A 22,767-nucleotide genomic window follows, 5' to 3' on the forward strand; every position below is an offset into this window, starting at 1 on the left:
GTATTTGTGACGTATATTGGTCTATTCTCAAAATTATACATAGATTCGTTATACGGGTACATTTTCCCGCTAATAAGTTATTATTTATATCGAAATGAAATTATTTCTTTAATTTATTCCAAAATTTGACGCATTCGTCAATAAGTTCTCGTGGTTTTTCAATTTGCATATGATGGGAAACATTAGGCAATACCACCACGCTCCTATCTGGTAAAATTTTGGCAGTGTTTTCAAGTTCGACGAGCCTAAAATTAAGATCTTTTAGCGCTTGACCTTATCCCTAGAGGTCAATTAAGACTTACGTTACAAAAGGAGATTTTTCCACAGCTACGACCAAAGTTGGCCCCGAAAAAACTTTGCCTTCGGTATCGAAATCACTATATAGTTGGTGTCGACGCAACATATGGTCCAAATTGAAGGTGAACTCGTAACTGCCCTTGACCATTATCAAACTATCGGTTATGATTTTGCGAAATGAAGCCGGTCCCTGTAATAAAGGCAATTACTTCCGAAATCTAGGCTAGACACTGTGTGATATTTTCTTATCTCACAATTTTATTTTTTCTAAGTTCTTGTTCGCAAAACTTGATGGCTTCTTGAAGATTAGTTCCGGTTTCGTTTAAATCACCCAAAATATCATTGAATAATCGTGCGGTAAACAACATGTAGTTTTCGAATGACTGTGGTGTTTGAATGGGTAAATAATCAACCAATACTAATGATTGAAAAATGTGGGGCTAGAAGGGAAAATATTTTCCAGTTTAGTCGTTTAATTAATATTACTAATTGTGAAATACAAATTACACCTTTTCAAAGGCGAGCATTAAAAACAGTTTCCCTCCTAAGCTATGTCCGATGAAATCGCAACGTTGCAAGTTTTCCTTCAGGAGAAATTTTTCTATATCCGAAACGAAATCTTCCATATCGCTCTCATACGTGTGCGCGCTTTCCCCGTGATTACGAAGATCCAGGCAATAAACCTAAATTGTAATTTATCGTCGCGGTTGCGTAAACTGATTTTAATAAAATTAACCACCACCGAGTGTAGGCTAGTCAATTCTCGCGTCGTCGTTCTGCTAGAACTAGCTCGAGCTGTAAGTCTTTATAATTACGAAGTATACGTCATACTTCTGGAACATACCTTATAAACTTCCGCTATACTTTATAGACAAGCCTTATGAGCTTTAAGGGTTAAATATGCCGCCATATTTTAAAATGGAGGCCAGAAAGGTAACGTAACAGTGAATAAAATGATCTTTTTAACATCAAATAATTTCTTTCGGAGTACTTACAATTCGTCCAGTTTTACCAGCCAAATACGACGCGGCTGTGTCCCAAGTTTTACGATTACTCATTATACAATGAGCGATAACAATGGGTGGCTCTAAGGACGTCGTTGCACCTTCATTGTATTCGCTATAAGCCAAATCGATTGCGCTGCAATATTGCCAAAATTATTTACGCGTAACAAAAATATCCAAAACTGAAACAACGAACCTCTTTTTCGCTTCCATCTCGATCGAAAATGAATGTGAATTGTGGCAATACAAAATTAAGCTATTTATGATCGAAATATTCAACTTTTTTGCTTAATACGCAAGAGGAAAACCAAGCGATAATGGTAAGGTGTTATAAAAAACTCTCTTACGGTACATCATTAATTATTTAAAACTTCGGGTAATGAAAGTGAAATTATTCATTATTTTGAATGACTTATAATTTCACCCAAACTTAGAAGGAACTTAATGGTGTATAGAAAAACCGTATTTTTAAGCCAGAAATATGCAATTTCTAAGATTGCAACAGTCTAAGTATTTTTATTGATATTTGAGGAAAGTGTTAAAGATTCATTTTACGTAAATAGCTGGGAATCTGGGGTGACGAAACGTTTACCAGGGCCTATCGTAACCAGTATTTTAATTATAAAAAATTGAAACAACAGACGTTTAATGCGAATAATTGATTTAATATTTTAATTAATTTTGGTAATCCCAGTCAAACTTGGGAGCAACCTAACAGTGAATGAAAAAAGAAAAGAAAAATCGTAATTAGGTATCTATAACATATTTAATGATATATTTCGAAGTCCCCAAATCCGAATCCGCAATTATTGCTTCAAATTCCTCCAAAATTTGACGCATTCCTCGACTAGTTCCTGAGGCTTTTCAATCTGGATCTGATGGGAGGCATTCGGTATTTCCACCACTGTCCTATTTGGTAGCATTTCGGCAGTGTCTTTAAGACCTTCGGGTCTGAAATTAAAATTCGACCTTATAGAGCGCCTTTGACCTTAGCAACACTAGAGGACAATTAAGACTTACGTTACAAAAACGGATTTTTCAATAGCTACGACCAAAGTTGGTCCCGGAAAAACTTGACCTTCAAAATCAAAATCGATATAGCGTTGAGATCGACGCAACATATGCTTCAAATTGAATGAGTACTCGTATCTCCCGTTAACTATTATCAAACTCTCGCTTAAGATTTTCCGAAATGAAGCCGGCCTCTGTAAATAGTTAAGATAATTAGTAACGGGCTTCAACCGCGAAATTATCGCCTCTTACGATTTTATTTTTTCTAAGTTCCTGTTCGCACGTATCGATTGCTTCCTGAAGATTAGCTCCGGTTTTATTTAAAACTAATAAAATTTCTCCGAGTGCTCGTAGAGTATACAACATGTAATCCGAGAAAAACTTTGGCATTTCAATTGGTATATAATCAACCAATATTAAGGATTCAAAGAAATGGGGCTGTAAAGATAAATACTGCCAACGTTATAATTACCTATTTATTAATTAAGAATGAAGAAATATACCTTTTCAAAGGCCAGAATTAATAAAATCTTTCCTCCTAAACTATGTCCGATGAAATGGCATCGTTTCAAGTTTTTGTCGCGTACAAATTTTTCTATATCCGACGCGTAATCTTTCATGTCGCTATCGGTCATGTTTGGACTTTCCCCGTGGTCACGGAGATCCAGGCAATAAACCTGAAACAAAATAGGCCCCATTCCACACCTGTAGTACTATTACGTTGAAGCGGCCCATACCATAAGTTTATAAGTGATATGTTCCATAAGTATGAAACTACCTATACTTTGTAATGCTAGAGACTTCAGTGACAAAGTTATGGAACATATCTTATTATGAACTTAAAAGAGTAAGTACTAAAGGAGTTGTCAACTTACCATTCGTCCAGTTCTACTAGCTAAAAACGTAGCGGCTGCGTCCCAATGTTTACGATTACCCATTACGCAATGCGCGATAATGACGGGTGGTTCTAAGGACTTTGTTGCACTTTCATTGTATTCGGTATACGCCAAATCAATTGCGCTGCAATATTGCCAAAATTATTTACCCGTAGCAAAAATCGAAAGCTAAGTACTTGAAAATGAAGATACGCACCTGGTGCTCGCTCCCATCTCTCAACTCGAATGAAGCTGATGATTTAATCAAAAGGCAAAATTGATCGTACAATTAATAAATAATAATCAAATTGGAAGCCTGCCCATTAAAATAATGTTTTTGGTAAATCAAACAATTTTTAATCGAATCGAAATTATTCATTAAATTAATTGGTGAGATTTTAATGATGTACGATTAAACGAAAACTTGGAAGATATATGGAATAACCAATTTTTAAGACAGACATTCGTAATTCCCAAGATTGTGAAAGGTCTAGGCCTACAACATATTTAATGATACTTATGATGGAGTTTGGCCAATAAGGAAATTCTCTTTTAATTTATTATTTGGGTAAGTTTGGTTAAGTAATTTGAAAAATAATTTTGATGCTATCGTTTATATTTCTAGGGGAAAAAATCACGACTTTCAAATTCCAGGAAAGTGAGCTTAATCATTACGAGTATTTTGATTGTGAAAAATTGGAATGACAACTGATTTTTAATCGAAAAAAATTAAATCAATTATTATTTTAATTGGTTTTGAATAATCAAGGAGCATTTTATTTACGCGTACAAATTTGAGCGAAACCTAACAGTGTGTATTAAGCCAAAAATACGCAATTGCAACAGTATATATAATATGATATTAATTCGATGAAGGATCCGCAATTATCGTTTCAATGTCGCCCAAAATTTGTGGCATTCATCAGCGAGTTCGTGGGGTTTTTCCATTTGAATATTATGTGAAACATTGTCTAAGGTCACCACGCTTCTATTTGGTAAAATTTCGGCAGTTTTTTCAAGTTTTTCATCCCTGAAATATCAAGATTGTAGCGATTGACTTAAATAAATTTATTTAGATTGAGTTTAGATTAGAGTATGACTTACGTAACGACAGCGGAATTCTCAGCAGCTACGATTAAAGTCGGTCCCGAGAATTCTTTGCCTTCCGTATCGATATCACCGTAGACGTGTGGTTGACGCAAGACGTGCTTCCAATTGAAGGTCAACTCGTAACGGCCATTGACCATTATCAAACTGTCGGTCAATGTTTGGCGAAATGAAGCTGGTTTCTGTAATAATTAACGGACCAATTCAAAATCTAAACAAGGTAGAAAATTTTAATATCTTACTATTTTATTTTCTACGAGTTGCAGCTCGCAAATATTGATGGCTTCCTGAAGATTATTAGCTCCTTTTTCGTTTAAATCTTCCAAAATATCTCCGAGTACGCGCATGGTAGACAACATGAAATTTTTGAAAAACTCTGGTACATTAAGCGGTAGAAATTCCACTAAAATAAGCGATCGAAAGAAATGTGGCTGAAACGCAAAATAATGCCAGTTCGTTTAACAATAATTAATATATTTAATAATTAAAATGTGGAAAATGTACCTTCTCAAAAGCGAGAATTAAGAAAAATTTCCCTCCTAAACAATGTCCGATGAAATCGCAACGTTGCAAGTTTTTCTTCAATAGGAATCTTTCAATATCCGAAACATAATCTTCAATATCGCTGTCAAACGTCTTAGCACTTTCCCCGTGGTTACGGAGATCCAAACAATAAATCTAAATAGAAATTTAACATCAAATTAATTTTAATTAGCTATCTCGACTGTTAATGAAAGCTGATCCCAAACCGACATAAGTAGCCAGCTAAATTTTAACAGAGACGTTACTGTTAAGTAGTAGGTATATTCATAAGTTCATAAGATATGTTCCATAAGTTGTTACTGGTTACTGATAGCTTGTCATGAAGTGACGTTTACTTACAGTTCGTCCAGTTTTACCAGCCAAATACGACGCGGCTGTGTCCCAGTGTTTACGATTACTAGTTAAGCAATGCAAGATAATAATGGGTGGTTCTAAGGACGTCGTTGCACCTTCATTGTATTCGCTGTAAGCCAAATCAATTGCTCTGCAAAATTGCCAAAATTATTCACTCTCGAGAAATGGAAAAATAAATACTCGAAAATTTAAGAAAACGAACCTCGAATTCGATTCCATCTCGCCACGAAAATGACTGTGATCTATGCAAATTAAGCTATTTAACAGACGCAGACTAATTAGTAACGAAATTTTCAATTCTCTTAATTAATTTAGGTTTTTTAATTGGATGAAAACCAGAAGAAATTGGTAGCGATCGAACAATCAAGTTTTGCGGATCAATAAATATTTAAATGTACCCTTAATCGAATCGAAATTACCCATTATTTTAAATGGGTTCGACTTTAATTATGAGCTTGGAAGGAACCAAATAGCGTATAGAAAGACCGGTTTTTAAGCGAAAAATATTTATTTTCTAAGGTTGTAACATATTTAATGATATTAATTCAATTATTTAGGCATGCAGTTATTGCTTCAATTTCATCCAAAATTTGACGCATTCCTCGACGAGTTCTCGAGGCTTTTCAATCTGGATTTGATGAGAGGCATTCGGTATTTCCACCACTGTCCTATTTGGTAGAACTTCGGAAGTGTCTTCAAGACCTTCGGGTCTGAAATTTAAATTCGATCTTATAGAGCGCTCTTGACCTTAGCAACACTAGAGGAAAATTAAGACTTACGTTACAAAAACGGATTTTTCAATAGCTACGACCAAAGTTGGTCCCGGAAAAACTTTGCCTTCGGTATTAATATCCGTATAGCAATTGAATCGACGCAACAGGTGGTTCAAATTGAAGGTGAACTCGTAACTGCCCTTAACCATTATCAAACTATCGGTTAAGGTTTTTCGAAATGAAGCTGGCCCCTGTAATACCATCGATTACTTCCGAAATCTAGGCTAGACACTGTGTGATATTTTCTTATCTCACAATTTTATTTTTTGCAAGTTCTTGTTCGCAAAACTTGATAGCTTCTTGAAGATTAGCTCCGGTTTCGTTTAAATCACTCAAAATGTCATAGAGAACTCGTCCGGTAAGGAACATATAATTCGAGAAATGCTTTGGGAGTTGAATGGGTAAAAAATCAACCAATACTAATGATTGAAAGATGTGGGGCTAGAAGGGAAAATATATTTGCCAGTTCAGTCATGATTTAATTATGATTAAGAAAAGGTATTTAATTACACCTTTTCAAAGGCGAGCATTAAGAACAGTTTCCCTCCTAAACTATGTCCGATGAAATGGCATCGTTGCAAGTTTTTCTTCAATAGAAATCTTTCTATATCCGAAACGTAATCCGTCAAATCGCTGTCAGCTGTGTTTTCACTTTCCCCGTGGTCACGAAGATCCAGGCAATAAACCTACAAATCATTGCCATTTTTGTCAACACAGTCGAGATTTATTTCATAAAATTGTGCTTAATTATTTTCAATTTAAAGTTTTATAGAATAGACTGAATTTTTGTTGAGTTTAACTTTAAGGTTGTAATCGAGGGGCTAACCACTCGGAAAGATCGTGTACACCGATTACGGAATAGGGAATCATTTCGGCTCTGTCAACTCGTGACCCAATTGTTTAGTTTTAATTTTACTTACAATTTGTCCAGTTTTACGAGCTAAAAAAGTAGCGGCTTTATCCCAAGTTTTGCGATTGCTCATAAAGCAATGCGCGATAACGATGGGTGGTTCTAAGGACGATGTTGCACCTTCATTGTATTCGCTATAAGCCAAATCAATTGCGCTGCAAAATTGCCGAAATTATTTATTTACTCGGTAGAAATTTATAATAATATATAACATAGAATCTGAACTGAAACCAACCTCGTCTTCGATTCCATCTCGCAACCTAAATGAAATTTTTAAATGCAAATTTAAAATATAAATGTTTTAGAAACTGTAACTAATGAATATCGACATTTTCCTCGATATAGTATAAGCGACGCTAATCATATATTCAAGGCTGCTAAATCAGAGGAAATTCAAGGGTAATTTCAAACGCTTTATTCATGTTTTTAAGTGGTGTCAATACAACAGCATAAATATTTTGAAAACTAGTTAGGTGTTTTTAATTGGTTTAGTTATTTAAAACATAATTTATTGAGGAATTAATATTAAATCATCGCTTCAAATTACTCCAAAATTTGACGCATTCGTCAACCAGTTCTCGCGGCTTTTCCATTGGGATATTATGGGATGAGTTCGGTATTACCACCACGCTTCTATTTGGTATAATTTTGGCAGTTTCTTTAAGTCCAACGGGCCTGAAATTTGAAGATAATTAGGCTTGACCTTGAAACCAGAGTCAGCTGGTAAGACTTACGTCACAAAAAGGGATTTTTCTATAGCTACGATTAAAATTGGTCCGGAAAATACCTTGCCTCGCGTATCGAAATCTATGTAGCGTTGAGATCGACGAGTAAATTGATTCGAATTGAAGGCCAACTCGTATCTGCCGTTGACGAGTTTCAAACTATCGGTTAGCATTTCGCGAAATGAAGCCGGCTCCTAAAATAATTGACATAATTAGTAACCTTCCTTAAAGGGAAGTAGACAACCATTTTTGAATAATAAAAGGACATCGACATCATTTAGAAAATTTACCAAATATTTTCTTCTACTACTCTAAATTTTTTAAGAGACACGATTGTCTATACATTTCACCATTCCTTTAATATCGAATTAGTTCCAAATTAGAATATGAAATTTTCGTGTCTTACGATACAATTTTTTGCAAGTTCCCTCTCGCAAATATTAATGGCTTCCGGGAGATTAGCTCCGGTTTCGTTTAAATCTTTCAAAATATCATCGAGTTTTCGCAAGGTAAACAACAAATAACTATCAAAAATCTTGGGCGTTTGATTGGGTAAAATATCAACCAATATTAATGATTTAAAGAAGTGGGGCTGAATCGAAAAAATATTATTAAAAACTAAATTTATTAAAAAATTAAGTTTAAATATACCTTTTCAAAGGCGAGCATTAATAAGAATTTCCCTCCGTAACTATGTCCGATGAAATCGCAACTTAACAAGTTTTTCTTCAATAGAAATATTTCAATATCGGAAACATAATCTTTCAAATGGCTATCGGTCATGTTTGCACTTTCCCCGTGGTCGCGGAGATCCAGGCAATAAACCTAAATAGTAATTAACATCGCAGCCTGTCCTCAAATTTTCCTAATACCTCTATTGTAATAATTGTTTCGTGTATTTACACCTTAGTAGCTCTCTTTATCTTTAGAGTAACTAATTGTCCAACATGTTTTTAATGTACTTACAATTCGTCCAGTTTTACGAGCCAAATATGAAGCGGCTTTGTCCCAAGTTTTACGATTACCCATAAAGCAATGCGTGATAACAATGGGTGGTTCTTCCGAAGTCGTTGCGTTTTCATTGTATTCGCTATAAGCCAAATCAATCGCGCTGCAAAATTTACAAAAATTATTCACTTTCGAGAAATGGAAAATTAAATACTCAAAACTGAAGAAACGAACCTCATATTTGTTTCTCTCTCTCGTAATGAAACTGAGTTCAATTAATTTAATCATAAAATTAAGCTGTTTAACAAAGGACAACTGATCAATTACTACATTTTTCTTAATGAAAGAGGTGCTTTATAAGGTTAACCAGAGGAAAGCAATTTTTTTGTGTAGCGCGATCAAAACCAATTAATGATAATTGGTTTCGATATAACGACAAAGATTTTAATTGGAAAAACTTGGGAGGAACCAAGAACAACCAAAAAATTATGAATTAATTAATATTTTAATTGGTTTCGATAACAACAAGTATTTTAATTACATTATTCTATGGTTTTAATTATCCATATAATATTTATTGTTATTTATCCTGTTTGTATAATAAGGAAAGTGTTGTTTCGTTCATTGCTTATATTGTTTTTCATTTTTTCTCCAGTTTAAAAATCCCGCCCAAGGTTTGCGGTAGGTCGAGCCTGTTTTGAATGTGAAATAGGGTGCGATTTGTAGACGGCTGTCTCTATGACACCATAGCCCACTCGATCACGCGCATCACGACGCAAGCTGCTCGCGCTGCTAGGAAGCTTACCCGCTAGGAGGAAAAATTTATCTGGGGGACTGCTCTGTCAGTTCTCTGAGGCTTCCATTTTAGTGTGAGGAAGGTTAACCCCTAGCCGAAGCTACCTGAAAAACGGGATAAATAAAATTAGGAATAATGGTAAGTGATTAATTAAACGTTTTAATTGTTAATTTATCTTCCGTAAACCTATTCCCAATCATCTTTTGTGTTAAAATCTCACCGAAACTTTGATGTATCGCGATTGAACCAGGCCCAATAGACACGATGCCGATATCGACGTGTTCTAGTATAAGCCTCGGTCTTAATGCATTTATTACTTAGTGAAGAGTTGGTGTCGGAAACTAAGTTAATTTTTATTGAAATTGTAGTTAGAATAATTAAATTAGGAATGTGGGTGTTCAAATTCGGCCACAATAATAGTTTGAAACGTCTAATTAGGTCATGAAGTGTTTAATTGAGGAAGTCTCCGGTTCCTCATGTCGAGTTAGGATATCATACATTGACGCACTCCGTTTATTTTTTTTCCAGGGATTTGTTAAAGTTGTGAAGAGCAAAGCTTACTTTAAGCGTTTCCAAGTCAAGTTCAAGAGGAGACGCGGTAATTAAGTTTTTAATCTAACTCATAGACACATATGCCTGTTTACGTTACGTCTTCAAACTGTATACGTGTAGTTTACCAGACACTTTTAACTCTTCGTTTTTCCCTCATTTTTCAGAGGGAAAAACCGATTATTACGCTCGTAAGCGTCTTGTCATTCAAGACAAAAATAAATACAACACCCCGAAGTATAGAATGATTGTCCGTTTTACCAACAAGGACATTGTTTGCCAGGTAATGACGGTTGACTTAGATGAACTTCCAGCCAAATTTTCAACATAAATTCGGTCTGTTTATAGATAGCGTATGCCAGAATTGAAGGGGACGTGATTGTGTGTGCCGCGTACGCCCATGAACTCCCTAACTTTGGCATCAAGGTCGGGTTAACCAATTACGCTGCAGCCTACTGCACAGGATTACTGTTAGCACGAAGAGTAAGTTGATATATTTAGATGGGTGTTGCTTGCAACTGCAAGCAATAATTGTTTCTTCTTTAGCTTCTCCGTAAATTTGGAATGGATGAAATCTACACTGGATGTCAGGATGTGAATGGTGGAGATTATTTAGTTGAAGACATTGATGGGCAACCCGGAGCTTTTAGAGCGTATTTGGATGTTGGTTTAGCTAGAACCACCACCGGTGCCAGAATTTTTGGCGTTATGAAGGGTGCTGTTGATGGTGGCATCGATGTCCCGCATAGGTTTGTAGTCACACTACCATCACCGCTAATCTGATCCTGGTTCAAACAAAAGAGTTCTAATAAATATTTCAGTAACAAGCGTTTCCCTGGCTATGATTCGGAAACGAAGGAATTCCATCCTGACATTCATAGGAAGCATATTTTTGGGCAACACGTTGCCGAATATATGCGTCTACTTATGGAAGAAGATGAAGAGGCCTACAAGAGGCAATTCTCCAAGTATATTAAGCTGGGAATCACCGCTGACGAGCTGGAATCTATTTACAAAAACGCTCACGCCGCCATCAGAGCTAACCCGGAGAAGAAACCCAGAGTGGCCAAGGAAGTACCGAAGAAGAGGTGGAATAGAAAGAAGATGACCTTGGCTGAAAGAAGGAACCGTATCGCCCAAAAGAAGAAATCTTTCTTGCATCGTTTGGACGCTGGAGACGGCGACAATTAGGGCTTCTCTTCACTGTAATATTTTACACGGAGAAAATAAATACATTGATTATGAAATTTGTTTACTTTTATTTGTTAATTAAAAGTTTATTGATTAACATAATGGGGAAATCAAGGCTGGGGACGTCATTGTAATCAATAAAAACCGTATACAAATTTTAATGCCCAAATTAATAAGAAACCCGAAAAAATATTAACAGAGTGATTGTGAAAATATACGTGATTAATCTACGAAGATTCGGTAAAAGAACCACTAAAATGCGTTTAAAATCATTGCTACGAGGTACTTAATTACATCTGGGGCACGAAACCAGTTTGTTGTTGTTGTTTAGGAGGGACGTAACTATAATTAGTTAAACCGCAAATGACGACGGCAATTTTATCTAAAGGCGTTATGGGTTCCTCGCTGTTTGGCGAGATACATAACAGTTCACTCGGTATTCTTGACAACAATATCGAATATTTTTGACAAATTCGCTTGGCGATTTGACGGGCGTTATTACAAACAAGAATAGCTTTGTTTTTAAATTCGTAATCGGCGGGAATTAATTCTCTTAGACCAGTCAGTTGATTTACTTTGACACTCGCGCAATGGATATCGTTTACGTTATCAAACTCAAAGTTACGACTGCCCAGCACTAAATCATTGGGTAACAAACGGTTCAAGGCTCCCGAGGCCTCCAAGACTTGTCTGTTACTCTGTTTACCGCCGATTCCCGTTGAGATGAAGCTGACTTTACCCTGGGCGGTTATACAAATGGCGAATTTGACGCCGCCCGAGCTCTCGGTCGGGGGTGGAGGGGGAGGTGGCGGGTTATTAGGGTTTTGGTGCTCGCTGGAGGCCGGTGTGACGCTCGTAGGCTTTTCCGTAGGTACTTCAAAGACGTCCGCTAATATTAGAATGCTGTTGCCTAGTTTATCCCTGACCGCTGTTGGTAACGAGATCTGTATCTCTTCTCTGGAAGGCCAAACGATGTACGATCTTAAAAACTTGTATAATGGGTCTAAACAATTGTAAAAAATTCTGCCCACTGTTCTATCTGAAATATCAAATTTCATGGCTAAATCTCGATTGGAAAGAGCGTGTTTCATTTTCATGACAGTCATAATGCATTGTTGAAACGGATTTAGTTTCGCACTTTTGAAGAGACTGGGTTTGATTTGATTTAGCAAGTCCTCGAACTGTTTGAATGTATCTAAACCAGTGAAATATTTGACTTTATCGTTGCTATTGATGAAATACGATTCTCCAAAATGTTTCTTTTCCAATTCTTTTTCTAAACTTTCCGTTTTATTAACCAAGGCACGCTGCTCGTTTTGGTATTTTTTCACCACGTCTTTCATGGCTCTAAGTTGCCCGCTTAGTAATTCAATTTTGGTTTGGGCTTCTTGCAGTTTTGAAAACAACGCTTCCGAAGTGTACTGTTCTCCGATTTGCGCGCTAGTTTGAGTGCAATTTTCGCAGGTTGCGTTATTGTTATTGCTAGAAAAATAGGAAGGACTATTGTCCGTTTGGGAAGAATTATCAATGGTCATGTTGTTTTGAAGCATCGTTGATGGAAATTCAATAGTAACTTCGTTACACGGAATTGGGACAGATTCGTTTGTTTCGGAGTCTGGCAGTGTTGTTGATAATCTAGAATTGTCTTCTAGCATTTCGTGTTTCCTTTCGAGACCACTCGGATCGTGTATGACGTGACTGTCACTTTGAGGCGAAGTGATTACCGTTATTTCATTGCAATCTACATTTTCAGCTTCATTCACAGTTGGGTTATCGCTCATAGGCATTAAATAATAAAGACTCTGCGAGGCGTCGCTTAGATGTTGCATCGCAATATGGTTTAGCGGGATATCTTGCGTTTGAATATGAGGGTGGTCAAGTTTCTGGCGCTTCATTTTTACGAAATCCTTAAGAAAAACTACTTTCGAACAGTTACGCCATTTGCTACTTGCCAGTAACAAATTAAATTTTGCCGTTTTATTTAGATCATTAAACTTTCCATTTTGTGTACGTAATTACCATGACCATAAACAAACAACTTTTCCCAGTCTCAAATCCCAGACAGATTTTGCTCTTCTTACACAACAATGTCTACCAAATAATCACAGCGACAGCCTCCAGTTCCTGTTCAAAATAGTTTTTCATAGACTGCTTTTGTCCCCACGCAGTTTAACATTATGTATCAATCCGTTTCAGGTTTTTCTATATTGAAAACTGGTCTTGAAATTATAGTATGAACGGCTATAGTTTAGCAAGACTGGAAGTCCTCCTAGTAGGGGTTCACGAGTCCGGGACTGACGTTGGTTTGATACCTCACGTGACGTTCATGGTCATCTTATTGTTTTCCCTGATCGGAATCGTAATTTATAGTCGAGTTAAAGTTTTGCTCTAATTTCGATTGAAAAATGCCTCAAAATTCGGAAGAGAAACATATTGAAGAAGATATGTTAGAAAATGAGAAACTTTCCGAGGAAGAATGGAATGAGATGACAAACGAAGAAAAAAATGGTAAATTATAGGTTAACAGCTCAACCTTGTCGCTAAGCCTTTGCGCCTAAAACATCTCGAAAGGATTGGATATGTCAGCATGGATTTATAATAGAAGCTTACGCGTAAAGGCCGGTTCAGACGACACTATTTTTCTCGCTACGCTCGCTGTGCTGAGCTCATCAGATTTTCTGGCTTCACCAGCCTTTAGAAAATTCACTGTTCACATGGACAAAATTTCCTCACCGAGGTCAACAGCATGTCAACAGTGAGAAAATTTTGTCCGTGTGAACAGTGAATTTTATAGAGGCTGGTGAAGCCAGAAAATCTGATGAGCTCAGCACAGCGAGCGTAGCGAGAAAAATAGTGTCGTCTGAACCGGCCTTTAGCTTCTATTATAAATCCATGATGTCAGAATCATGTTTTAACCACAATTAAAATGTTATTTGTAGAATACAAATCGATACAGCGAGCCTTGGATCAAATTAACTGTTGTTTGGACGCTCTTGAGAGAAAGAATGACACTTTAAATGCCCAGTTAAGGGAATTGCTGGAGTCAAACAGAGCTGCCAGGCAACTTGCTGAAGTGGTTGAAACTAATCCCAATAAAATTAATCAAGAATGAAAATTTTATTAAACAAATTTATACTATAGAATAAAACAACATAATCAAAGCTTTATTTCCAAACATTCCAGTCAAGTTTATTGTAATCTCAAAGGTTACCCTGTTAATTTAATAATTGTAAATAAATGTATATTGGATAGGCATGTCCAAAATTATATTGTTGCGTCTTGATTCTTTGATTATTGTTTAAAACTTTAATTTAGATTGCACTAAAGTTTGCCAGTAAGCTTTTCAAAGATGACCCCTAAAGGCCAAACCGGCAATTTCTCCCCCATTCATGCCCCCACTATTGGCCATGTTTTGGCGCGCCATCTCTAAAAGGTTCAGGGTTAATAATATTTTGATCTGAAATTGATAAAATAGCGTATATTATCTTAAATATTTTAGTTTTGGAACTAAATTTTGAATTATTTCTCTAATAATAAATCTAAATAATATATAATTTCCGCTAGATGTCTCAGCATACCCATAGAGAATGCAGTTTTGTAAATTTTGGGGATCGTCTTTAAAGGTTCGTGACCACTTGTCAAATTAATCACATTCTTGGAATTGCCCGCCAAAATTATACCCTATTTACGTAATAGAAAAGACTTGATTTGATTTAATTAATAGGCCTATTGGTGTTGATTATTTTTGATTTTAATACACCAGTCATTTTATTGAATGAAGAATTATTTTAAAAGTTCAATTTCAGTAAACTACGTGGCTATTATTAGAATTTTGTGTCCTATAATTTTAGGTGTGAAAATGTTATATTTAAGAAGTTTTAACATCGCGCCATTCTCGGGGATATTTTCGCTCGTAAAAGAGGGCAAAATAATATTATTTAGTTCGTCGTATTTGAGGGAATTTCTATCACGGTGAAAGAGCCGTTTTGGGAATTTTTCCGCGAGCAGGTTTTTTTGTCTTTATTAACAACTGGAATGACGAGTACGTAGTTGGCGCGGTTGCTGACTTTAGGGACGACCCCCGTAGCTGTATTTTTCGGGTAAAAAAGCCTCGGTCGCGTCACCGACTAGAACGCGTATTAGTGTTACTCCGCCGTAGTGCCTAATTGCGAGGAGTGAGTCCCTAAAGCGAAATCATCTCGCGTTAAAGAATCGTTTCCGATATTTGTCAAAAATAGGAATTGGTTGGCGAAAAAGTCGTGTCGGGATGGATTGATTTGGGATCGCGAGTGTCCGGCTCGTTTCGGGAGCTTTTCGGCGAAGGAATTGGCCTTTATAAAAAAGATGTTGGCGCTTTTTACGCGAAGCTCGAAGCGCTAGTGATAAGGGCCCGTGTAAGCGGCAGCAGCAGCCGTAAGCCTCGCTTCGCGTTCGTCCAAGTTTTAGTCTAAACACGTGCGTGAAGCGTAATGATCAACAAGGCGACGATGATTTAACTCGGGAATAGGTTGATCGAGTTCAATCTTAGCGCGAATCCGAATAGGCAAAGCCTAGGCTGATCGTTCGATGGCGGCGGCGGCGAATAGGTCGCGTAGTGGCGGTTGGGTGTTGGCGTAGTGGCAGTATGGCAGCCCCAGCGCAGAGACTGCTTAACTGCTCGGATCAAAAACAACTCGATAATACGGGAGAGTCGCGAAACCAAAGCGCTAATTCGAATCTACAGAATGGATCGTCCAACGAGGATATCAACTCGGAAGAGGTCTCAACGCCGGGTAACGTAATTTCTTCGAATAATCGAGGGAAACCTCGCGCGAATAATTGCGGCGGCGGCCAAAATCGAGACATGAAAATGGATAACTTTCAAGATGGAGGCCCGCGGCTGAGTGGTAGGCCTAACTCGGCCGCGAATCCCGCCGTCGATCAAACGGGCTTCGCGTCTCCCGTCGAAAGGACGCGTTTGAATTCGGAATTCCCCAATTTTAACCCGAATCCTCGCGAACCTGCCATGGTCGCGGACGAATATCGAAATTCGCAAGGGGACAATCACGCCGGGGCCGCCATGCCCGGCTACGGCGGCGGCCCTTACGACAGGTCGGGCTACCCCGCCGAACAACATGGCGGCCAACCTCTGCCCCCCAATAGCGGAGACCCCGGGGCCTCGCAGCCCAATTCGCAGCAACAAAACGCCAGCAAAATGTTTTCTCAGTACCAGCGAGCTGGCTTTCAACCCAATCCGCGAGGACCCTTACCCAGGTCGGCCAACTCGGCTTCGGGCATGCCCCCTACTATGAACTATCCGCCAAACTCTCAGCAACAACGCTTTCTCGGCGGACAAAGTATTAGTCAACAAGGAGGGCCGACACCGACCCTCAATCAACTCTTACAAGCGCCAAATCCTCTCCAACGCTTTCAAAACAATTACGGAGATTATAATAGTAACCAAGGAATGCACAAAGACCCTTCGGCCGGACCCCACACCGGCGGCGGCGGTGGCGGCGGACACAACCAGTATCCCGGATCCTCAAGTTCGCCCCACGGATGGAGTCCCACCAGAGGAATGTCCTACCAACAGCAGATGGCCGGAATGGGCGCCGCTAACTATCGAGGACAGGTAATATAATCTCAACTAACCTCCTCCTCTTCAATATGACGCGAATTAGAACTAAACATACCCCCTTGACAATCAAATCACCCAGTTGCCATCGTCATACCACCATGGTCTTGACCTTTAACAAGAAATTTGCGGTGTTATTGATGTATGATTAGACAGCCCCCTTAACTAATTAGTTATTCTCGTATTTTGACATTTCAATCAAATGGTCCCCGATGATTTTATTTAACTAAGCCTTGGTTAAGCTAAATTAAGACGAAATTTTGAACCTTAATTAATTTAACGAGATTTATATTTACAATAAATGCCCTTGTGTTACCTCTTGCAAAACTTCAATTTGCTCTGAAGGCGTCAAACGGGGCATAAATTAAACTCATAACGTTTTAGATTTAATTAATTGCGATGAAAATTAACATAATTTCTCGCGGTAAAATAATCTGAATCGCTAACAATTACCAAGAAATTGTTTATTTACTTGAGAGAGAATGTATTTGGGAGAATGTAATTCTGTAATTATAGTTTGAAGGGGGGGTTGGGCCTAAAAGACACCTGCCTCAACAAATTCTTACTTCCTTCTAGTTTGTTATTTCTGTAATCTGGGAAACAAAATGTATTTTCGTTGAAAAGGCCGAAATAACTATTTCATAACATAACCATGGTAGTTAGAATTATGGTTAGGGAACTTCTTAAAAATATAGCATCCATATCATGGTTGTTTGAAATGTGGTTGCGTAATTTTTAATGCTTTTTCTATAATAACTTTTTGCTGTCATGGTCGTTAGAATTATGGTTAGGGAACTTTTTAAAAATATAACGTGGTTGTTTGAAATATGGTTGCGTAATTTTTACTACTTTTCTTCTGTAATGGATTCTCGCTGTCATGGTTACTAGAAATATGGTTGCGTAATTTTTAATTATTTTTCTGTAATATCTTTCCGCTGTCATGGTTATTAGAATTATTATGGTTGAGGAACTGTAATATAATAATATTTTTGGTGTCCGTTTTGTTTTGTTTAGAATGTGCCAATGCAAGGGCCAGGAGGTGATCCCAGTATTAAGCGACCACCCTATATGAGTCCGGGTGGACCTCAAGGTGGTACTCCCAATCAAGGTGGCGCACCATCTCCCGCGTCTTCGCCACAAATGGGTCAGTTTGGTCAACCACCCCAACAGTATCCTCAAAGGCCCTATTCTCAACAGCAACATAGAGGACCACACAATCAGAACTACCCTTCTCCTCAGGTAATATGACCTTTTAATTATCGGGCAAAGGGGTCAAAGGGTAAAGGTCATCCTTGGGGTTGCCACGGGTCATGGAAAAGTCGGGGAATTTGAAAATGGGAATGTTAACCATTGTACGTCGCGTCTCAGGTCACAGTTTGTGAATTTTATTTTCGAAATTGATTTCAGATGGGTGGTTCACCATATGGGATGCACGGAACCGGTGCTAGTAGTGGAGCTTCCAACGCATCTCAATCGGGGAATAACTATGACCATCAGCAGCAACAGCGTTCGCAATCAAATCAGTCTCATCAACCTAACTTCCAGCAATCTTCTGGAAACAATCAAAGTCCTCAGGTTAGAACCCCTTCTTATTCCACTTGGGGGGGGGGTTATTTTGGGTTCCGAGGGTACTTGGAACCCCATTTGGTGACAAGGTACACATTGAACCATGGGTACATCCCTTTTGTACGATTTGAACCCTATGTTCATGACAGGGTACACATTGAACTGTAGGTACACCCCCTTTTGTGTCATTTGAACTCCATGTTGATGACAAACAAGGTACACATTGAACTGAAGGTACACCGGTTTTGGTCTGGATCATTTGAACCTGGTTACCATAAGTTCTACAAACTTTGTATAAAGGTCATAGGTCAATTATTGGTGGGGGGAGAGACCATTTGTGAAATCTGGTGTCAGGAAAGGTTCTGAAGTCATTTAAAGTTTGGGTAGATTTTAAATGATATAAATCAAGTCATTATGAAATCAAGTGTACCCAAATTTTATTCAAAACCCAATGAAAAACTGGTGCTTTTTCCCTATGGGAATTACAGTTTAAGAAATATCAATTCACATAAATTATTTAATGCGTAATTAGGCACTTAAACAAGAGAGTTGAAATCATATGGAATGCTTAAAATTCGGGTTAACCGATATTGTATCAATGAGCTGCCAAACTATAACGGGGAGAGAGACCTCGTGTCCTACGATGGCACACGTTTTTTTGTTATTTTTTGCGCGAAATTTAGATTTCCCGCGATTTTTCTTTCTCTATTTTTTTTGTTGGGGGTTTTTGGCGGGGAAATGAAAAAGTAGGGATCTTTTAAAAAGAGCCAAGGCGCGCTGCTCTCACTGGTATTATCTAGCTGGTGTTTTTTACGATATAAAATTCAAAATCGTAGGAGGAGACGCCTGAAGAGGGGGTTAGCTGTCATATCCTCTACCAATTAACCAAAATGCTTCGGCAATATATACCTCGAGGTCTTTCCGGATCCAATTACGACGGAGCCAGAGCCAGAGCCGCGCGCGCTTACGTCATATTTTTCCTTCTCGGACCTGTTTTCTAAAAGTTTATACTCTCTGGCTGGCTCTTGAAATCAGAGTATAGCGTTGTTGTAATCTATTTGGGAGTCGAAAGCCTATATGAAAGAAATAGAGAAATAATTTAGTTTTCCTTTTTATTTTAATTACGTCTGGGTCAGAGGTCAGTTAGTGTTATGGTACCATCGAACTTGAAATTAGATTTTAATAGGCAATTATTTAAGATAAGTTTCAAGTCGGTTTCGGTTATGTTATGTAAGTCTTATTGTTGAGCAAGCTGCTTAAATAGTATAAGGTTCATTTTCATTCACGACAATCCGCTCAAAGGGTATAAAAATATATAAAGACTTATATTAGAAGTAAAAAAGAAGGGTTAGAGCTAACTTAATCAGTTCAAAGGTTAAATATTTAACTGTCTCTAATCTACCGTGGGTAAGGTCAAAGGTTAAGTACTTTAGGTAATCGTATCTCCTTTCTGCGTAGTTGCGACTCCTTTCCCGGGGTTTCTTTGTTTTCTCATTTTTGTTTTTCGGCGATTTGGACGGTGTGTCCTTCCTCTCTCCTTATGGTTCGGCCTCTTCTCCTTGTGTTTAATGCGTTTCTAACTTAGTTAATTTTGCGAAAGTTCATTATTTGAAGGGGGGAAAAGTTATAGTTAGTACTTTTGAATTATAAAATATACATTAAGGTTGTAAAACGTTAACTCTTTAATTGGGTAACTAGAATTTTCGACCAAATTTTGTTGGTAGTGGACAGTCGACCCCTTGGACTTGGTTAAAAGTTAAGTCATTGTTTTTAGCATAATTAAAAGGGGGAGAAATAGGGCTATAGCATACTCAAAAGAACCAGAGTTACGAGCCTCCAAATTTGGGTCTAATGCTATTCCTGTAGAGGGGGTATGTTTGTGAACATTTTCATCAATTACTCGGCCCCTGTTTGTCGTAGCCCTAAGTTTTTAGTATGCTCGGATGGGGGGCAAATAGGGCTATAACATACTCAAAGGGCATGCCCGTATCCCTAGTAGAACCAGAGTTATGAGCCTCCAAAGTTGGGTCTAATGCTATTCCTATAGAGGGGGGGGGTATATTTGTGAACATTTTACTTAATTACTCGGCCCCTGTTCACTCGATCCCAAGTATTTAGTATGGTTGGATGGGGGACAAATAGGGCTATAACATACTCGAAGGATTTCCCCGAATCTCTAATAGAGCCAGAGTTATGAGCCTCCAAAATTGGGTCTAATGCTATTCCTATAGAGGGGGTATGTTTGTGAACATTTTTCTCAATTACTCGGCCCCTGTTTACTCGATCCCCAAGTATTTGGTATGGTTATATGGGGGACAAATAGGACTATAACATACTCGAAGGGCATCCACGTATCTGTAATAGAACCAGAGTTCTGACACTCCAAACGTGTAGGACAAAAATCTTACCGATTCTTTGTAACCCTTTGTTCCCATGATAGGGGGTTTCAGGTAGAAACGGGACATGTGGCTAATCAAACTATAACATACTCATTAAAGTCGAGTAGTCTAATAAAAAAACTTACCCAAATTCATTAACAATCGACATTAAAATGGTTTGTTGTTGTTTTCTTTTTTTTTTTTTTTGATTAATCAGTCAGTCAATTTGTCTGCCTCGTTTTTTGTAAACTTCCCCGGTGATGTTTTAAGTACATAATCTATTTTGAAAATGGATATGGCTACAAATAACCTCTAATAAATATTCCAGTCGCGTGGCCTAGACTATAAAGACAGGATCATTACCAGCCCCCCAAATACACTAAGTTCCCCCCCCCCCACCTTGGTTGTAATTGAATGTTTAAAGTTATATAATGCCGAGTTTTGCGTGAAAAAAACGGTAAATAAGTGCGCTATTATAGCGCGTATGATATCGTTACGCGAAATACCTGTTGGATGCTTGCTTGGCTTTGATGGATTTCCAAACGACACCCCCCCCCCTCTTAACGAGTTCGCCTGTTTTAATTGGATATAATACTAATACTACCCAAAATTATTCCTCATTCCTTCTTACATACGGAATTAGGTGCTAGTTAACAAATTCCATCGTGGTAATAATTGTCTTGTATATTTTATTTTTAATCATATCCTTAATTAGTAATGATTAATTAAATTATTCTGGTTTAATTTAGGTACCTAGTTATTTTTGTTGATTTGATTTGAAATACAATTAAGTAGGGACAATACGGTAGTGTTTTTTCTACTAGTTTTTAGTGGTTTTTCTAGTACACTCGTGATTTTTTTACTTTTAATCATATCCTTAATTAGTAATGATTAATTAAATTTTTCTGGTTTAATTTAGGTAGTTATTTTTGTTGATTTTATTTGAAATACAAATAAGTAGGGACAATACTATAGTGTTTTTTCTACTAGTTTTTAGTGGTTTTTCTACTACTACACTCGTGATTAGATGTATAATTATCTTTCATGATATGTGGTTTATGCCTTGAAATCTCCGTGAAAATCTGAGAGAAAAGTCATGGAATTTTAAAAATGGGCCATTATAAGGTCGGGGTGTCGTGGAATTTAAAGTATAATGGGGAGGGGGGATGAAATGCGACTAAATATTTCCCTACTGTTAGAGGGGAAACAACTATAATGTAGTTGAATAATACTTTTTACGATAAGTATCAATTCAATTTTTGGTGATCAAAGTTGGAAGAAGAATGAGGAGGTTTGTGGGTAAAAATGTGGATTTTGTTGAGGGGCTTCTGTTTGTAAAGATGAATTTCGCTTTTTCTTGGAGACTGACTGGGTTGGCCGCGCTCAGTCCCGATGTTTGTCATCGGTTTTATCTACCGTGGATGTATTCTTCCTTCTGTCTGTTAGCCTTGACAGTGTTAACAACCTTAAACAATAGATAGGTCCGCTTATTTTCTACGCGAATTTGATTATCTCTTTCCGCCCCGTCCCATCCAATGCCATGTCACTTGTACTTCAAAATTAAAGCGAAATTGCCTGCCTGCCTGCCTGCACACACTTACTTTACCTTTTATAAAAGCTGTACGACGGAAAGCGAATTGCTAAGGAAACTGTGTGACATTATTGTAAAACTAAGGACAATGTGTAGGAGTCCTGAAATTTCCCGATTTCAGCTTAATTTTGAAGTAATTGCGCTGAAATAGCCCGATTTCACGAGAATGTTTCAAATATTTGAGCTGAAATTGCCCGATTTCACGAGAATGTTTCAAATATTTGAGCTGAAATTGCCCGATTTCACGAGAATGTTTCAAATATTTGCGCTGAAATTACCCGATTTCACGAGAATTCTTGAATATTGATACTGAAATGGTTTGGCTTTGTCAATAATCGGGTTAAAATTGCGTCAAGCCAAGTTGCATTAGATTAAGAATACGAGGAATGCTTTGCCATAAGGCATTGGCGTCCCCGTTGACCTATTAGTTGCGATATTGAAGTTCCATAAGAAGACACACCAGAGCTAGGGTATTGTAGAGGCCATTTCTTGCTAACGACTTTGAAAAGGTTTATAGATAAATATTTTGACGTCG

The 22,767-nt window shown here is 37.7% G+C and overlaps 10 protein-coding genes and 1 long non-coding RNA gene across 15 annotated transcripts in view; 4 read left to right on the forward strand and 7 right to left on the reverse strand.

Moving 5' to 3' along the window:
* Positions 1-100: 100 nt before the first annotated feature.
* Positions 101-1,514, reverse strand: LOC149702251 (sn-1-specific diacylglycerol lipase ABHD11-like). Its single transcript, XM_089867089.1, has 6 exons — positions 1,498-1,514; positions 1,293-1,437; positions 807-980; positions 552-737; positions 303-487; positions 101-245 (listed from the first exon to the last, which is right to left on the reverse strand). Exons 1-6 carry the CDS (start codon positions 1,512-1,514, stop codon positions 101-103), a joined length of 852 nt encoding a protein of 283 aa, XP_089723215.1.
* Positions 1,515-2,107: 593 nt separating this feature from the next.
* LOC149702252 (sn-1-specific diacylglycerol lipase ABHD11-like) lies at positions 2,108-3,421 on the reverse strand. Its single transcript, XM_089867090.1, has 6 exons — positions 3,405-3,421; positions 3,188-3,332; positions 2,816-2,989; positions 2,565-2,750; positions 2,322-2,506; positions 2,108-2,252 (listed from the first exon to the last, which is right to left on the reverse strand). The coding sequence occupies exons 1-6, from the start codon at positions 3,419-3,421 to the stop codon at positions 2,108-2,110; spliced, it is 852 nt and encodes a 283-aa protein (XP_089723216.1).
* Positions 3,422-4,287: 866 nt separating this feature from the next.
* Positions 4,288-4,808, reverse strand: LOC149702253 (uncharacterized). Its single transcript, XM_089865768.1, has 2 exons — positions 4,537-4,808; positions 4,288-4,476 (listed from the first exon to the last, which is right to left on the reverse strand). The coding sequence occupies exons 1-2, from the start codon at positions 4,651-4,653 to the stop codon at positions 4,288-4,290; spliced, it is 306 nt and encodes a 101-aa protein (XP_089721894.1). The 5' UTR covers positions 4,654-4,808.
* Positions 4,380-5,527, forward strand: LOC149702254 (uncharacterized). The gene is made up of 3 exons (XR_016381655.1): positions 4,380-4,514; positions 5,010-5,091; positions 5,179-5,527. It is a non-coding gene; the product is annotated as an uncharacterized LOC149702254 (long non-coding RNA).
* Positions 5,528-5,684: 157 nt separating this feature from the next.
* Positions 5,685-6,181, reverse strand: LOC149702255 (sn-1-specific diacylglycerol lipase ABHD11-like). Its single transcript, XM_089865769.1, has 2 exons — positions 5,971-6,181; positions 5,685-5,901 (listed from the first exon to the last, which is right to left on the reverse strand). The coding sequence occupies exons 1-2, from the start codon at positions 6,165-6,167 to the stop codon at positions 5,757-5,759; spliced, it is 342 nt and encodes a 113-aa protein (XP_089721895.1). The 5' UTR covers positions 6,168-6,181; the 3' UTR covers positions 5,685-5,756.
* A 289-nt stretch (positions 6,182-6,470) lies between these two features.
* Positions 6,471-7,126, reverse strand: LOC149702256 (sn-1-specific diacylglycerol lipase ABHD11-like). Its single transcript, XM_089867091.1, has 3 exons — positions 7,110-7,126; positions 6,885-7,029; positions 6,471-6,650 (listed from the first exon to the last, which is right to left on the reverse strand). Exons 1-3 carry the CDS (start codon positions 7,124-7,126, stop codon positions 6,471-6,473), a joined length of 342 nt encoding a protein of 113 aa, XP_089723217.1.
* Positions 7,127-7,357: 231 nt separating this feature from the next.
* On the reverse strand, positions 7,358-7,784 carry LOC149702257 (uncharacterized). Its single transcript, XM_089865770.1, has 2 exons — positions 7,609-7,784; positions 7,358-7,549 (listed from the first exon to the last, which is right to left on the reverse strand). Exons 1-2 carry the CDS (start codon positions 7,770-7,772, stop codon positions 7,405-7,407), a joined length of 309 nt encoding a protein of 102 aa, XP_089721896.1. The 5' UTR covers positions 7,773-7,784; the 3' UTR covers positions 7,358-7,404.
* Positions 7,785-7,911: 127 nt separating this feature from the next.
* LOC149702258 (sn-1-specific diacylglycerol lipase ABHD11-like) lies at positions 7,912-8,786 on the reverse strand. The gene is made up of 4 exons (XM_089867092.1): positions 8,782-8,786; positions 8,566-8,710; positions 8,251-8,424; positions 7,912-8,191 (listed from the first exon to the last, which is right to left on the reverse strand). The coding sequence occupies exons 1-4, from the start codon at positions 8,784-8,786 to the stop codon at positions 7,979-7,981; spliced, it is 537 nt and encodes a 178-aa protein (XP_089723218.1). The 3' UTR covers positions 7,912-7,978.
* Positions 8,787-9,323: 537 nt separating this feature from the next.
* On the forward strand, positions 9,324-11,139 carry RpL5 (ribosomal protein L5). The gene is made up of 6 exons (XM_089866047.1): positions 9,324-9,481; positions 9,872-9,941; positions 10,060-10,175; positions 10,241-10,375; positions 10,439-10,641; positions 10,714-11,139. Exons 1-6 carry the CDS (start codon positions 9,479-9,481, stop codon positions 11,081-11,083), a joined length of 897 nt encoding a protein of 298 aa, XP_089722173.1. The 5' UTR covers positions 9,324-9,478; the 3' UTR covers positions 11,084-11,139.
* A 2,244-nt stretch (positions 11,140-13,383) lies between these two features.
* Positions 13,384-14,350, forward strand: LOC149702260 (UPF0184 protein CG14818). The gene is made up of 2 exons (XM_089866048.1): positions 13,384-13,591; positions 14,023-14,350. Exons 1-2 carry the CDS (start codon positions 13,489-13,491, stop codon positions 14,193-14,195), a joined length of 276 nt encoding a protein of 91 aa, XP_089722174.1. The 5' UTR covers positions 13,384-13,488; the 3' UTR covers positions 14,196-14,350.
* Positions 14,351-15,206: 856 nt separating this feature from the next.
* The window catches only part of osa (trithorax group protein osa), a 41,446-nt gene continuing 33,885 nt past the window's right edge, over positions 15,207-22,767 (forward strand). For 4 of the 5 annotated variants that reach the window (XM_089866038.1, XM_089866040.1, XM_089866042.1 and 1 more), the window contains exons 1-3: positions 15,207-16,694; positions 17,712-17,936; positions 18,105-18,272. In XM_089866038.1, coding sequence (XP_089722164.1) covers positions 15,708-16,694; positions 17,712-17,936; positions 18,105-18,272 — 1,380 coding nt within the window. In that variant the 5' untranslated portion in view covers positions 15,207-15,707. The remainder of the gene's footprint in view (positions 16,695-17,711; positions 17,937-18,104; positions 18,273-22,767) is intronic. The other variant, XM_089866039.1, reaches the window with a different exon arrangement.

This window comes from Phalangium opilio, unplaced genomic scaffold (assembly GCF_054372755.1).
Source record: "Phalangium opilio isolate 3A_F unplaced genomic scaffold, DU_Popi_V2 ptg000017l_1, whole genome shotgun sequence".
Lineage (NCBI taxonomy): Eukaryota > Metazoa > Arthropoda > Arachnida > Opiliones > Phalangiidae > Phalangium > Phalangium opilio.

Excerpts from the sequence above, each read along its gene's own strand:
- LOC149702251 (XM_089867089.1), bottom strand. Across the intron at positions 981-1,292 it reads CTGGTAAAACTGGACGAATT|GTTTATTGCCTGGATCTTCG; the intron begins GTAAGTACTCCG and ends ATTACAATTTAG. Across the intron at positions 488-551 it reads AACTTAGAAAAAATAAAATT|GGACCGGCTTCATTTCGCAA; the intron begins GTGAGATAAGAA and ends CCTTTATTACAG.
- LOC149702252 (XM_089867090.1), bottom strand. Across the intron at positions 2,990-3,187 it reads CTAGTAGAACTGGACGAATG|GTTTATTGCCTGGATCTCCG; the intron begins GTAAGTTGACAA and ends ATTTTGTTTCAG. Across the intron at positions 2,253-2,321 it reads GAAAAATCCGTTTTTGTAAC|ACCCGAAGGTCTTAAAGACA; the intron begins GTAAGTCTTAAT and ends TTTTAATTTCAG.
- LOC149702253 (XM_089865768.1), bottom strand. The coding sequence starts at position 4,653 with ATGTTGTCTACCATGCGCGTACTCGGAGATATTTTGGAAGATTTAAAC. Across the intron at positions 4,477-4,536 it reads AACTCGTAGAAAATAAAATA|AAACCAGCTTCATTTCGCCA; the intron begins GTAAGATATTAA and ends TAATTATTACAG.
- LOC149702255 (XM_089865769.1), bottom strand. The coding sequence starts at position 6,167 with ATGGTATTACAGGGGCCAGCTTCATTTCGAAAAACCTTAACCGATAGT. Across the intron at positions 5,902-5,970 it reads GAAAAATCCGTTTTTGTAAC|ACCCGAAGGTCTTGAAGACA; the intron begins GTAAGTCTTAAT and ends TTTAAATTTCAG.
- LOC149702256 (XM_089867091.1), bottom strand. Across the intron at positions 6,651-6,884 it reads CTCGTAAAACTGGACAAATT|GTTTATTGCCTGGATCTTCG; the intron begins GTAAGTAAAATT and ends AATGATTTGTAG.
- LOC149702257 (XM_089865770.1), bottom strand. The coding sequence starts at position 7,772 with ATGCTAACCGATAGTTTGAAACTCGTCAACGGCAGATACGAGTTGGCC. Across the intron at positions 7,550-7,608 it reads GAAAAATCCCTTTTTGTGAC|GCCCGTTGGACTTAAAGAAA; the intron begins GTAAGTCTTACC and ends TTCAAATTTCAG.
- LOC149702258 (XM_089867092.1), bottom strand. Across the intron at positions 8,425-8,565 it reads CTCGTAAAACTGGACGAATT|GTTTATTGCCTGGATCTCCG; the intron begins GTAAGTACATTA and ends ATTACTATTTAG. Across the intron at positions 8,192-8,250 it reads TAATGCTCGCCTTTGAAAAG|CCCCACTTCTTTAAATCATT; the intron begins GTATATTTAAAC and ends TTTTCGATTCAG.
- RpL5 (XM_089866047.1), top strand. Across the intron at positions 9,942-10,059 it reads CAAGTTCAAGAGGAGACGCG|AGGGAAAAACCGATTATTAC; the intron begins GTAATTAAGTTT and ends CTCATTTTTCAG. Across the intron at positions 10,376-10,438 it reads GATTACTGTTAGCACGAAGA|CTTCTCCGTAAATTTGGAAT; the intron begins GTAAGTTGATAT and ends TTTCTTCTTTAG.
- LOC149702260 (XM_089866048.1), top strand. The coding sequence starts at position 13,489 with ATGCCTCAAAATTCGGAAGAGAAACATATTGAAGAAGATATGTTAGAA. Across the intron at positions 13,592-14,022 it reads GACAAACGAAGAAAAAAATG|AATACAAATCGATACAGCGA; the intron begins GTAAATTATAGG and ends TGTTATTTGTAG.